Here is a 12,592-nt window from a genome sequence, read left to right as displayed (position 1 = left end):
GGTCCATGGGAACGAAGGTTGCGGAAAGCTATGAAGAGGGATGTGAATACACATAGAGGCTCATCTTCGGCAGCTTCCCCTTGGAGAAGGTCTTCCACTTGAGGTAGAGGGGACCAAAATGGGTGATGCCTTGCATCTTGAAGGGCTGCACATTGTTTTGGTAGCTGAGTGGGATGACGTGGTGGAAGGTCGGCTGTGGGGGCCGAAGCCGGGTGGAGTGAACAATCATCTCATAGAGGATCCTCTGGCCCAGGTTGGCTTGTGCCCTTTTCAGTCTCAGGCGGCTGCTGGGGATGTACTTGCGCTGGCGATGGCCACCCACCAAGAGCTGCTGGATCATGGCCCGGACCAGCGAGTTGCTCATGCCGTAGAGGTCAAGCAGCTTGGCTGCCTGCTCCTGCCACACGGCAGGCTCCGCTCCCTTCTCCTTCATGGATGCAATGGACAGGTACAGTCCCATGAAGGTCTCCCAGTCTACCCCCTTGGCCTCGTCCAGGCGGAAGATGTGCTGCCGGGCCCCCCGCCTGAGCATCTTCCGATGGAGGCGCCTGGTGGGCTTGGTCGTCTTGTACAGAGAGTCTTTGGGCAGGCGGTACCCCCTGGGCTGGGGGACCGCCAGGGATGGGCTCAACTCCTCCTCGGTCTGCAGAAAGGCATGCCAGGCCTTCTCCCACTGTTGGCCCATGGACCACGTCAGCTTCCCATGGTCCCTTGCTGCCTTCTCCTTTCTCAGGGATGACTTCCTCGTGTCCGCCACCCTGGCCCCCTCTGGGCCCTCCCCCTCTCCCCCCTCCCTCTGCCCCCACTCTTCTGCCCTGCCCTTCTTCTCCTCTGCCCGCGCTGGGAAGCCCAGCACGATGGGCTGTGATCTGAACTTGAGGCACCTCTCCCTGCGCTGCTGCTCCAGTCTTTCCTGCTGAGCCCTTTCCTGATCGGCCTGAAGCTTCCCAAGGGCCTGCCTGAGCTTCTTCCTCAGCCAGGCCCTCCGGTCCTCCTCCCGGCGCTGCTCCCGCCACTCCTCCTGGCGCACCTGTGGGCCCTCCTCCTGGGTCCAGGCCTTCTCCGCCTTCCGCTGCCAAGCCTGCAGCCAGACGTTGTTGGTCAGCCGCCTCTTCAGGTTCCTGGCCTGCAGCACAGCCAGGACAGACTTAAAAAGCCTCTTCATCCTGGCACCATATTGCTTGGGGCTGGTGTTCCAGGGCTTGTGGGCCTCCACTGCCTCCCTGAGACATCCGAGGACAGACACCTGTTCTTCTGACGAGGACTCCTGCCTCTGCTCAGCTTCCTTTAACAGGTCCTCGGCTTTCTGGAGCAGAGCGTCAACCATCTCCTGCAGGTGTGCCGTTGAGGGGACCCCGACCAGGGATACCACACGGAAGAGGTTCCGGAAGGTGGTGGAATCCCTCCTGTGCAGCTTCTCTGGCTGAGTCAGGACTTCCAGAAGCAGCTGGGCCTGGTCAGTCAGCTCAGCCTCCGGTTCCGGAGCCTGGTCCATCTCCCACAGGGTCACTAAGGCTTCTCTTTCGTCTTCAGAGAGGAGCCCGATACTCTTGTCATTCAGGGCCTCCGGGGACCCCATCTTCTCTTTGTCAAAGAAGAGGGCCCTTTTCTCAGCCCACTCCTCTTCTTCCTGCTCCAGCTGCTTCTCCATCAACTTCACCTGGGCCAGCAGCTGGGCTCTTACCTCAACCAACTCCAGGAGTCTTTCCTCTGGCATCTCCAGCATGGCAGTTTCGGCCAGATCCTGGGCCCTGGTCTCGGCCAGTTCCCGGGCCCTGGCTTCAGCCAGCTCCAGAAGTCTCACTTCATCTATCTGTATAGCCTCTTCTTCAGCTAGCTCCAGAACTTTGGCCTCATCTATTTCTATTTTGGCCAACATGGCCAATTCCATGGCCCTTTCCTTGGCCAGTTCCTCGGCTATTACCAGCACCAGTTCCTGGAGCCTTTCCTCTGCCAGGTTCCCCTCCAGTCCCTCAGACTGGACGATCTTTTCCGCCTCCTCCAGTGCCCTCTCCATCACCTCCTCCACTGCTTTCTGATGAGTTTCCTCCAGCACCTTCTCCCAAGCTTCCACCAGGGCCTTCTTTCGGGCATCAAGCAATGTCCGGTCTCTGGCCTCAGCCAGGGCTATCTGGCGGGCTTCCTCCAGAGCTCTCTCCTTCACCTCTTCTAGGGCTTCCTGCAAAGCTCTGGCCTTCAGTTCGTCTCTCATTCTGGCCTGGCCTTCTGTCCTCATTTCAGTCAGCGTGTCCTCTGACAGCTGGGCCAGGATCCTCTCAGAGTCCGTCAGGAGGGGCTTCTTCTGCAGCTCCTCCACACTGGGCAGCTCCTCCAGGCTTCTTTCTGCTTCCGCCACTTCCTCTGCCTCCTCCTCTTCGCCTGCAGGCCGTCCGGCCTTGTACACGGTCACGTCTTTTCCTCTCCTTTCAGCAGCCTCCCTTTCCTTCAGCCTCTGAGGTTCTGCTGCTCGTGCTCTGCCTCTGGAGGGCTTCTGCTCCTTCTCCAGGGGGCGTTCCCGCTCCTTCTCCAGGGGGTGTTCCTGCTCTTTCTCCAGGGGGCGTTCCCGCTCTTTCTCCAGGGGGCGTTCCCGCTCTTTTCTCCTGGCAGGCAACTGCTCCTTGCTCCGAGCAAGCTCTTGCTCTCTGGCCTTGGCCACCGATTCCTGCCTCCTTTTGGCAAACTCTTCCATTTTGGCAGCCCACTTCTTGGACAACTTAGCAGTCCGCCTCGCCTCTTTTTCAGAGGCCACTTCGAATAGCTTGCCCTCTTTAGCTGCATGCTCCCGGAGCCTCTTCTTCTCTGCCCCCCTGTCTCTCTCCTCCGCTTCCTCCCCCAGTCCCTTCTCTGCCTCATCCTGGCTGAGCTCATCTGTCTCTGAGCTACTGGAGACGTCTCCGGCCGTCCTCACGGCCAAGATGGTTTCCAAGCTCTCCGCCGAAGACTGGAGCCACGACTCCTTCAGTGAAAGCTTGATGAAGTCGTCCATGTATTTTTTCCAGGCGGGTGTCTCTGTGGTCAGCTTTTCCTGGGAGCTGAGGAGGGCCTGGCTGAGGTTGGTCAAGAGCTCCCAGGAGAGGTTCTGGCCAGCAAGGGCAATTCGGGCAGAGGCCAGGAAGTCCTCCCCTGCAGTGCGCCCCTCGACCGAGGGGGCGATGCGCAGCATCATCAGTTTGTAGAGGTCGTTGCGCCAGTTGGATTTGTCAGTCGCATACTGCTGCTTAGGATCGATAAGGTTGCCTTTGGCAGGGGGCACCGGGGGCACCAGGGGCAGCGTGGGTGGCTCCATGGGGCTGGGCTTGGCCTGCATCAGGCTGCTGCCAGCCTTGGGTTTTGCTGGAGGCACTGCCACCACTGGTGCCGATTGTTCCTTCCGGACCTTCATGCTCTTCAGCATCTCTGTGTACAGCTGCGTGCGGGTGTCTCGGCGCTGCAGGAGGACAGGCTGGGCCTGCTTGCGCTGCTTCCTGAGCCTGCGGACATGTTGGGAAGAGGTGGCCGGGACCTTGGGCTGCCATAGCTTCTCCTTTTCACGCTGCGCCTTCTTGGCGGCCCGCAGCTCCCGCGAGGCAGAGCTGCCGCTGCTCACGGTAGGGGAGCCGCTGGTGCTGGTGGTGCGCTGGCTGGGGCTGCTGCTGCTGCTCTCTGGGGCTTCAGGGGTCAGCGTGATGGCAGCCCCCTTCCCTCGGGCCTGCTGGATGCGGGGCAGCTTCCTGGGGGAGCTCTGCCTGGCTTCCTCAGTGGTAGCTGTGGGGGCAATGGGAGAGACAAGATGAAAGGAGGGAGGGAGGGGGCAAACAAGCAAAGCGGACACCTCAGAAGTAGACAACCCCCTCCCCCACTGGTTTCCAGGATCTGTGTGAAGATGAATTTCCTTTTCTGGAGCAGTGGGAATTGTCCCCCATCAGAGCAAAGGGTTCTGTATGGTCGGGAGTCAAGATGGCCTCCCCCTCAGGATCCAGGCACTGAGCCTACAAGAATCTCTGGGGTGCCTCCACAGCCTTCGGACATTGTTGGAGCGTAGCCACAGACCGCTGGCCTTAGAGGCCACAAGTCCCCCCAGGAAGACATGGGGGGGGGCTGCAAGGAAGCCACATTGCCACAAAGGCACAAGATTGTATTACCTCGAGCCTCGGGCTCTTTCCTACCAGAGCGGCCAAAGAGCCCCAGCCACCGGACCCGGCCTGCTTCTGGTCCCTCTGGCTCTCCGTACTCCTCAGCCACTTTTCCAGACATGCGTCTGCGCCGGGAAGGGGGAGGGTACCCCATGAGCTGCGCCTCTGGCGGGGGGCACTCAGACATGAGGAAGAGATTGGCTGTCAGCTGATTCTCCACACAGGTCATCAGCCTCTCGGTGCCCTCCGTCAAGGCATAGACGGCTTCATCCTTCGACTCAGCCACGATGCCGGCAGCTCTCACCCTGCGAGGAAAAGCACCTCTTTCTTTCTGACTCAGCACCGTCCTGGAAAGGCAGAGAGACCTGTGTGAAGGAGGGTCCTTCCCACCCTGGAAACCTTCCTGCTCCACAGGAAGACGAGCATCGTTCGGTTCCTTGAGGAAAACCTGGTCCCCAAAGGCCTTTGGCAGCTCTTTTGGACCTGCCCTAAGTGGAGAGGAAACCAGCCCCCAGGGCCTCAGGATGGGGGGCATCTTTTAGCCCCTTAGACAGGCCCACGGCCTATCTTGGTAGGTAAAACCACACAAAAGGATACGACTGCCCTGACAGATCAGCCCAACTCCTGTCTGTTTCTCATAGGGGACACCCAGAAGACTCTGGGATGCTTGGAAGCCAGAGTGGAAATAGAGGGGGAGGGGAGACAGCTGGAATTGGGGACTGCCCCAGTGGGTCCTCAGGGCCAGGAAGGGATCCAACTACCCAGATTAATGGCCATCTGAAGGGAGTCAGATGCACAGATTAATCGCCCACTGCAAGGTTGGGCAAGAGACCCTTCCAGGACCTCCCGCGGCCAGAGACAGAAGACCAAGAGCGGGACACGTCTATTGCCCCCATCCAGGCAGGGAAGGACTCACAGGTCTTCCAGGCTCATTGCTGCCAGCCGCTGCATTTCCTGTTTCAGGACAAACTTGTCAGTGATGCCGGCCACTGAGTCAAGCAAGGAACGGGCCAGGTCCCGCATGTTCCTGTTCTCGTCCAGCAGGGCCCGAGCCAGGGCTACCACCTCTTGTTCGCCCAGGAGGTCCATCTTCCCCAAGGCCTCCCAGGCCGCTAGCCGCATCCTCACCTGGGAAACGAGATGCCTGAGCTGAACCAGGATGGTCTGAGCTAGACCTGGATCTGGCTCAGGCCAACCTCTACAAGGATTGGTGCCCCGTCAGTAACCCAGTTGGTTATTCATTTGCAGCAGTACTGGCTAAATAACAATGCTGGTCAAAGACTAAGCAGGTGTGGTTGAAGGCAGGAGTTTCAGACTCTGGAAATGCCTCAGAGCAGCTCTCAAGGCCTCCTGAGATGCCGAGCCCAAAGCCTCCTGGCCCCCTGAGCCAGCTGCTCTTCCCTCTGCCTTGAACCCCTGAAGGGCAGGAGAGAAAAGTTGGATACCCCATCGTCACCCCTGGATGTTCCTGTCCAACCTGCTAGATAGGTACTAGCCCTGCAGCTCCTGAAAAGCAGCTGCTTCTCCCTGGGAGGTGGAGACCTCCTGCCTTTTCCTGCTCAGTGAGTCCCCAGTGTTGTCACTTGGCTCTGGCTGTGCGTCCATCCTGGGCTGGGGGGGGAGAGGAAGAACTGCCGCCTCCTCCTCCTCCTCCTCCTCCTCCTCCTCCTCCTCCTCCTCCTCTTCCTCCATCTCACCTAGTGAACATCCAACTGTCATTCTCCTACCTCTCCTCCCTGTCATTCCAAGGAGGAAGTGGACAGTGCTGGCCAAGGACCCCCCCCCAAAGGTGCCTTAACTGTCCCCAGTCCTGCCTGCCCTGACCTCCTTGTGTGTGGTGTCTTGGATGAGGCGCTCAAAGGCTACTTCCTGTATGGAGGAGGGCAGTGTGTAAGACTCGGAAAGCTGCACCAGCGCAGAGGTGCAGAGCAGGTAGGTGGAGTAGGGGACATTGTCCATGAGGTTGAGGATGGCCTTCACGACGGAGGGCAGGCTGGTGTCGCTGGGCTTGTGCCTCAGCCAAGGCTTGGTCATGATCTCTGCCAGCAGGTCCCGTTGGCCCCTCGTGCCCGAAGGCGTCTGCTTCATTTTCTGAGCCTTTCTCTTCCGCGCCTTCTCCACCACCTCGGATGTGTCCCACTCTGGCATCTGGATCTTGACTAGCTTCCTCTTGGGCAGGGGGTCCCGGCTTGACAGCAAGGGGCACCAGAGATCGGGAGGAGTCCCTTTGGGGAAGAGCCGAGCCCGGATGATTGAGTTGGGGACATAGCCGTCGGGTGCCATCGGCCAGGAGTGCCCCTCCTGGAACCGAATGGTCTGGAGCAAGGGGACGTGCTCCACCATCCGCGGGAGGCCACGGTAAGGCGGTGAGGAAGTGAGTTTCTTCTCCAGAGAAGGCCTGAGAGTGGGCTGAGAAATGAGCTGGTATTCCACCGCAAACTCTGGCAGGGTCTCCTTGGGGGGTGGCGGAGGCAGCCCATAGAAATCGGGGCCAGGAAAGACGCTTGCATCCCTGCCAATGAACTCCACCACCCTGGCCACATTCTTCTCAATTGCCACCTCCTTGTGGTTGGTGAGGGGCTCCATCCGCTCAAACCTCTTGGCCTGCTTGCCTACCTGGAGGTACCTGAACAAGGAAGGACAATGGTGCATGAGAAGTAGAAGCTACCTCTTTTTTCTAACCACTCAGCACGTCATGCCTGACCTCTCAAGAAGTTCACCAGCAGACACCCACTTGCTGCCCCATAGGTAGGTTAGACTATAACTCCCAGAATTTGTAGCCCAAATATGGGCATCAGACTGGAAATGGTGGCCATGCCATCTCCCAGCTTGGTTCCCCAACAGTGCTCAATGCCCCCATCTTTAATGGAAAAGCCTCACTTTTTCATCCATCCTCAAAGGATCCGGTGCCCACAAACTTCCCAGTTTCCCTCTCCACCAGCTCCTCTTCTTCAAAACGGTCCTCAAGCAGTAACAGCGTCTGGGCCACCCACAAGCACCCCCACGGTCCATCTGCTCCTTCCCCTCACGGTCTACTGGCAGAGAAGAGGAAACTGGGCGACTGTGGGTGGATACTCGGTATGGCGGGGAAGGATGGCAGCCAAAAGAGCCGTCCCTTGCCAGGGAGACCGACCGGCTCAGTCTTTCTGCCCCGACTCTTCCAAAGCACCACAGCCGCATCAAATGAGGACACCCACAAGGAAAAGGGGGGCGCCGTCCCACTGTGCCTCTTTGGAGCAATCATCTACGTAAATCAGACCTCAGACGGATGTGAGCTTACAGTCCAACCAAGCTGACCATTTGAAGCATGGATGAGTGAAAAAGCCAGGCCCCCGAAGAGTCACACCAATTGCATGTGGTAGATGTGGGGAAAACCTTTGGCCAATGAGCAGGTTTGCATCCACTCTCCAAAGGGTACAGTAATGGTTAAACAAAGCACTACAAAAAGCAGAAAAAACAGAAACCTGCAAATATCTGGAATGTGCAAAGGCAGCTGTTCTCCAGAAAAAAAATCATAAAACACCAGAAAATTCAAATCCCAACACCTGTTAAGCCAACAAGCTGCAGTTACATGAGAGAGGGAGGGGGGGAGAGAGAGGGGGGGAGAGAGAGAGGGGGGGAGAGAGAGGGGGGGAGAGAGAGGGAGGGAGGGATAGAGAGAGGGAGAGAGGGAGGGAGGGAGGGAGAGAGAGAGAGAGAGAGAGAGAGAGAGAGGAGGGAGGGAGGGAGGGAGGGAGGGAGAGGGGGGGGAGAGAGAGAGAGGGATGGAGAGAGGGAGAGAGGGAGGGAGGGAGGGAGGGAGGGAGGGAGAAAGAGAGAGAGGGAGAGAGAGATTTAGCCATCCCACCAAAACACAATGAATGAAACCACTTACTTGGGCACAAAAACTATATCGAAGGTAAGAAGGAAGCAGGGGAGGAAGGGCAGTGGGTATTCAACAACATCATCCATTACACGGTGGGTCAACAGCCGGGTGAGATGCTTCCTTGGCAGGTACATAACACATGAGATGAAGTAGATATCCGTGTTACAGCCGACCACCAAGTCCCCCCGTGGGTTGGCAAAGCAGACACGGCTGAATTTGAGGGTGGTGTCAAACTCCACCAACATTTTTCCCAGGATGTCCCAAATGCGCACGGAGCCATCCGAGCCGCCGGTCACCAATATGCTCAGGGTGTGGCAGTAGTCGAAAGAGGTGATGGTGCTTGAATGCATGGCTGCCGTCTCCTTCCAGAAGGGGTTGTTCTCGCCAGGAACCAAGGCTGCCTGGCGCCACAGCCGGACTCGGTTCTGCTCTGTCAAGGCACAGATGTAGCCAGGGATGAGCAGGAGAATGTTGATCCTGCAGTTGATGCTGGGAATGACAACCAGAGGGAGAACCTCCAGGAGGCTGTTCTTCTTCAAAATCACTTCCGAGAGGATGATGTATTCATCGAGTCCGTAGGAGCAGAGGAAGGAGGCTTCCCTTGAATGGTACGACAGGTACCCTGAGCTTGAGAGGCTGCTGAGGGCCACCACATTGCCATCGTGCAGTTTGCGACCGCCCATTCGATAGAGCTGCTGAGTGATGGAGCGCACTTTGCCACTCTTGAACCCACTGAAGATGAAGCTGGTGGTTCGGCCGTTCAGGTCCAGACGGCTGTAGGCCAAGCACAGAACCTTGTCGTCCACGCTGTCTGTGGTACGCAAAATGTACTTGATTGGGCAAGGGTTCTTGGTGGTATCCAACACATAGATGTCACTTGTGCCCATTGTCACCAAGAGTTCCTCCCGATCTGGGTCATAAACATAGTCCAGAGCTTTTTCTAGCAGCTGGAAGGGCCAGGTAACAAACAACATTTCACCTGTCACAGGGGATAAGAATCGGATGATCCCATCTTCAGTGGCAGCCAGGATGCGGGCCTTGTCTGGTCCACACTGTACACGCACCAACCTCTTGAGGATCGATTTGCTTCTGTTGAAGAGCTGGTAGAAATTGTTGACTGTACGGATGGAGAAGGTGTACTGGGTGCGGAGGAAGAAAGTCTGCTCATTGAGGAACTGTACCTGGAAGACTTCCTCACCAATGTCCACCCGTCGGAGAAGCTCACAAGTCATCAGGTTCCACTCCTTTAGCATTCCGTCCAAGGAGGCAGTCATGAAGCTGTGCACAGAGATCCGGATAATTATGTTGCTAATGGCACTCTGGTGGGCCTTGAACTGGTTGATGTGGGTCCTTGTATCAAAGTTCCACACCTTGACCTCCCCAGCCAGGTCTCCTGTATAGAGGAAGTTCTGGGGCCAATAAGCAGCACAGCAAGTGAGGGAGACACCTTGGCTCATCTGGAAGGTGCAGATCTGGGCTTTGGTTTGGTAGTCATACACCCGAATAATGTTCTCGCAAAGGGCCACCAGCATCCTCCGCTCCTGCTCCACCCTGAGAAAGTGCACAAACTCACCAGTTGCAACATATACTTCCTGCGTGACACTCATAGAGGGAACCTCCAACATCAAAAAGGTCCAAAATGCCAGCACTCCAATGGCACCAGAAATCAGTTCACACGTTTCAGGACTGTAGCACAGGCTGGTGACTGAATAGGGGGAAGACATCTTGGAGAGCAGCTTGAAGTCCCGAGTATGGTCCCCAAAGAAGCGAAAGTGGATGTCATCACAGTAGGCCACAAGGAGGTGCACGTGGGGGACATAGGTGATGGTGAGGACCCCTGGATGCTCATCTAAGGTATACATTTTCTCAGTCACTGAAGTCTCGTCCTTCATGTTATAACTCCAGACACGCACCTGCCAGGAAAGAGGAAGGGTTAGAGTCAGCCAAAGTGGCTGTTCAGGAAACAGGGAGGTTGGGCGCACACTTTCTTCCATTCGAGGTTTCTGCTCACCTGCCCTGTCAAGCCCTTCAACCCAGCGCAGCTTGGACTCCTACAGCAAAGGGAGAGGCTGGACGGGCAGAGTGTAAAGGCCCACCCTCCTCAGCCCGGCCTGCAGAGGGGCCAGAGCAGGAGGCTGGGAGAACAAGAACTGGGCCGCCAGGGCGTCTTTGCTCAGAGGGAGAAAAGGGGTCTGGGAGATCAGGATCTTGTCTAACTGTGAAAGAGGATGCCACTGCAATCTGTGCATCTTGGGCACAAGGAGGATGACTTGCTGATTCGTTTGACCACCAGGAGTGGGGCACAAAGGGCAAATGGCTCAGGGTGGCTTAAGCCAGCTTAGAGAACATAGGACCAGAGAGGCCTCAGGCATGGTGTGAGGGGAGGGAAACCAGCCAGGTCCTCCTTTAAAGCAGGTCAGGCACAACTGAGGAGGCCCAGGCTCCAGCAGCCCTTTACAGTGCCAGGCCGGGAAAGTTCCGGGTGCAGATAGGGAGAGGAAGGCTAGCAAGAGCCCATTGAAGTGGCCTGCTCTGATCAAGCAGAGATCCGAAGGCTGGTAGCCTTGGCCTGCAGGCAGCCTTAGCAGTAGAACCTCTGGACCCCCTCAGGGCAACCTCTTTCCCGAGCGGGGTCACTCGCACTCACCTTGCTCCGCTTGGCCCTCCTCCAGGTGAAGGAGGCAAAGAAGTTCCCCTGCTCAGTTGCGTAGTAGCAGAAGAGGGGCATGTAGCTGGGGAAGCAGCTCTCCCGGAAGACAATGCTGGGCCTGTCGCTCAGGAGAAAGGGGGTCCCCTCGGCCCCTTCCGGCAAGGCCTGGCCAAGAGGGAGGAGAGGCAGGACTCACACAGGGGCTGGAGAGGTCGGGGGGGGGCAGCACTGAGCGAGGGGCAGGGGGGCTGGCAAAGAGGGGGGGGCTAGAAAATGCTGCTGGCTGCTGGCACACTGCATGCTGTCCAGGAACAGCAAGGCCAGAGGCAGCCTCCCCATCGCTTGAGGGTCAAACAATCCCCTTCTCAGGATGCTGTCCCCATTCTCCTTTTCCAAGAAACCTGATTCATTGAGATCCTGGCCTTGATCCCCACACCGTGTCCCAGTCCCCCACCCTGCCCCACGGCCCCCTCCCGTTCTGGGCCAAGAAGATTCCCAGAGTGGTTTCGGGACTGTCACCTTTTGTAGCTCCAGCCTCCTCCTGAGTTGCTTCTGGAGCTCCTTCCATTGAGGCACCACACTGACCGGGACTTTCAGCATCCTGTCCCTGCTGGCAGCTCCCCTGGTAGCAGGCTGGAAAACACGGATCTGGCCAGAGAGGAGGGTGGGCATTGGCTCATTTATCATAGAGCTCCACTATTTTTTGTGGAAGAGGCCATAATGGCTTGGCTATAAACCATAACAGCTACTAGGTCCTGAAGCAAACAAGCCACATGAAAATGGCTTGATCCCAGCCAGCCACCGGAAAAGCGGAACAAGCTCAGAAGGGCCTCTGGAGGTGGGCACCCCTGCTGGGGGTGACATAAACTGCTTGATTTGGGGGGGGGGGTTGACAAAACAGTGGCAGCCATCCTCCTCCTTTTCAGAAGCTTTTTCTCAGTGTCCCAATCTCCCCTTTCAGCCCTGAGATTTACGGAGGGTCTCCCCTCCAGGGACCACCATCCTGGTTAGAGATTTCTTTTTTTAAAAAAAAAGCTAAGCTCCCCCACGGTTGCAGGGTGCTGCCAGCTGCTGCAGCCTTGGCTTGGAGGGAAATAGGCCTTTGGCAGGAGGGGGCCGGCACCCGTGGTGGTGGCTGGTGGGCACTGCCCAGGTGAGTCCTGATGGGAGGCATCTGGATGAAGGAGGGGGGACGGGATGGAAGGGAAGGCCCAAAGACCAGGAATTACTTGCCTGGAGCCTTGGAATCTCAGGAGAATCCCAAGAGGGCTTTATGACATCGCAGCATTCTGACCAATGGGCAAAGAGGCCCTGTGGAAAGAGGGAGGCTGGGGTGGGACACCTCCTGATGGGCGGGGGGGGGGGCAGAAAGAGGCGACTAGGCCACCCAGAGCCACTGTGAAGTTGGTTAGCCTTATTACACCTTGATGATTATAAATAATAATGGTGGTGTCCCTTTTCAGCTCAGGTGGACCTTTTCTGTGCCATGTTGCAAAATCAAAGACTCTCCATTTAATGGGATGTTATGTTAGGGACACCATTATGGTAATTGGTCCAAATCTTTATACCCCAAAAGGAGTGAAAAATGAACAGAGACGTTTGGAGATGTTTTAATCCTACAGGTCAAGAATGCAACATTTGCACAGGCTGAGAGCCTGCCGGTTTCTCCCAGGAAACAAGGGCCAGGTTACAGAAAGGTGGGCCCGGACCGGGTGGCCCTTTTATCTGGAGCACAGAAGAGCACCTCCCGATGGCCAAGGCCGATGGGGGGGCGGGGGCCCAGCCTTCCTTGCTCTTCTGCAAAGGGCTCCCGAGCCAGAAGTGTCCGCAGGGGCAGCCTCCAAGCGCGGGATCCACGTGGGGCAGCCTGGGCTAAGGGCGAGATCAGTTTCTCAAGGGCAGAAACCTCTGGAAAAACATAAGCATTATTTTTATTGTTTGTAATTTTGACAAAAATATCATCCG

At 57.1% G+C, this 12,592-nt stretch overlaps 1 protein-coding gene across 1 annotated transcript; it reads right to left on the bottom strand.

Annotated features, from left to right (window-relative positions):
• Positions 1–12: 12 nt before the first annotated feature.
• On the bottom strand, positions 13–11,388 carry WDR87 (WD repeat domain 87). The gene is made up of 7 exons (XM_083368969.1): positions 11,147–11,388; positions 10,625–10,792; positions 7,987–9,890; positions 5,937–6,738; positions 5,029–5,240; positions 4,122–4,459; positions 13–3,744 (listed from the first exon to the last, which is right to left on the bottom strand). The coding sequence occupies exons 1-7, from the start codon at positions 11,297–11,299 to the stop codon at positions 29–31; spliced, it is 7,293 nt and encodes a 2,430-aa protein (XP_083225095.1). The 5' UTR covers positions 11,300–11,388; the 3' UTR covers positions 13–28.
• Positions 11,389–12,592: the final 1,204 nt, after the last annotated feature.

Source organism: Vipera ursinii, assembly GCF_947247035.1.
Source record: "Vipera ursinii genome assembly, chromosome: 9".
NCBI classification, from domain to species: Eukaryota; Metazoa; Chordata; class Lepidosauria; order Squamata; family Viperidae; genus Vipera; species Vipera ursinii.
The sequence above is the reverse complement of the archived record's forward strand: the minus strand, read 5'-3'. Positions and strand labels throughout refer to the sequence as shown.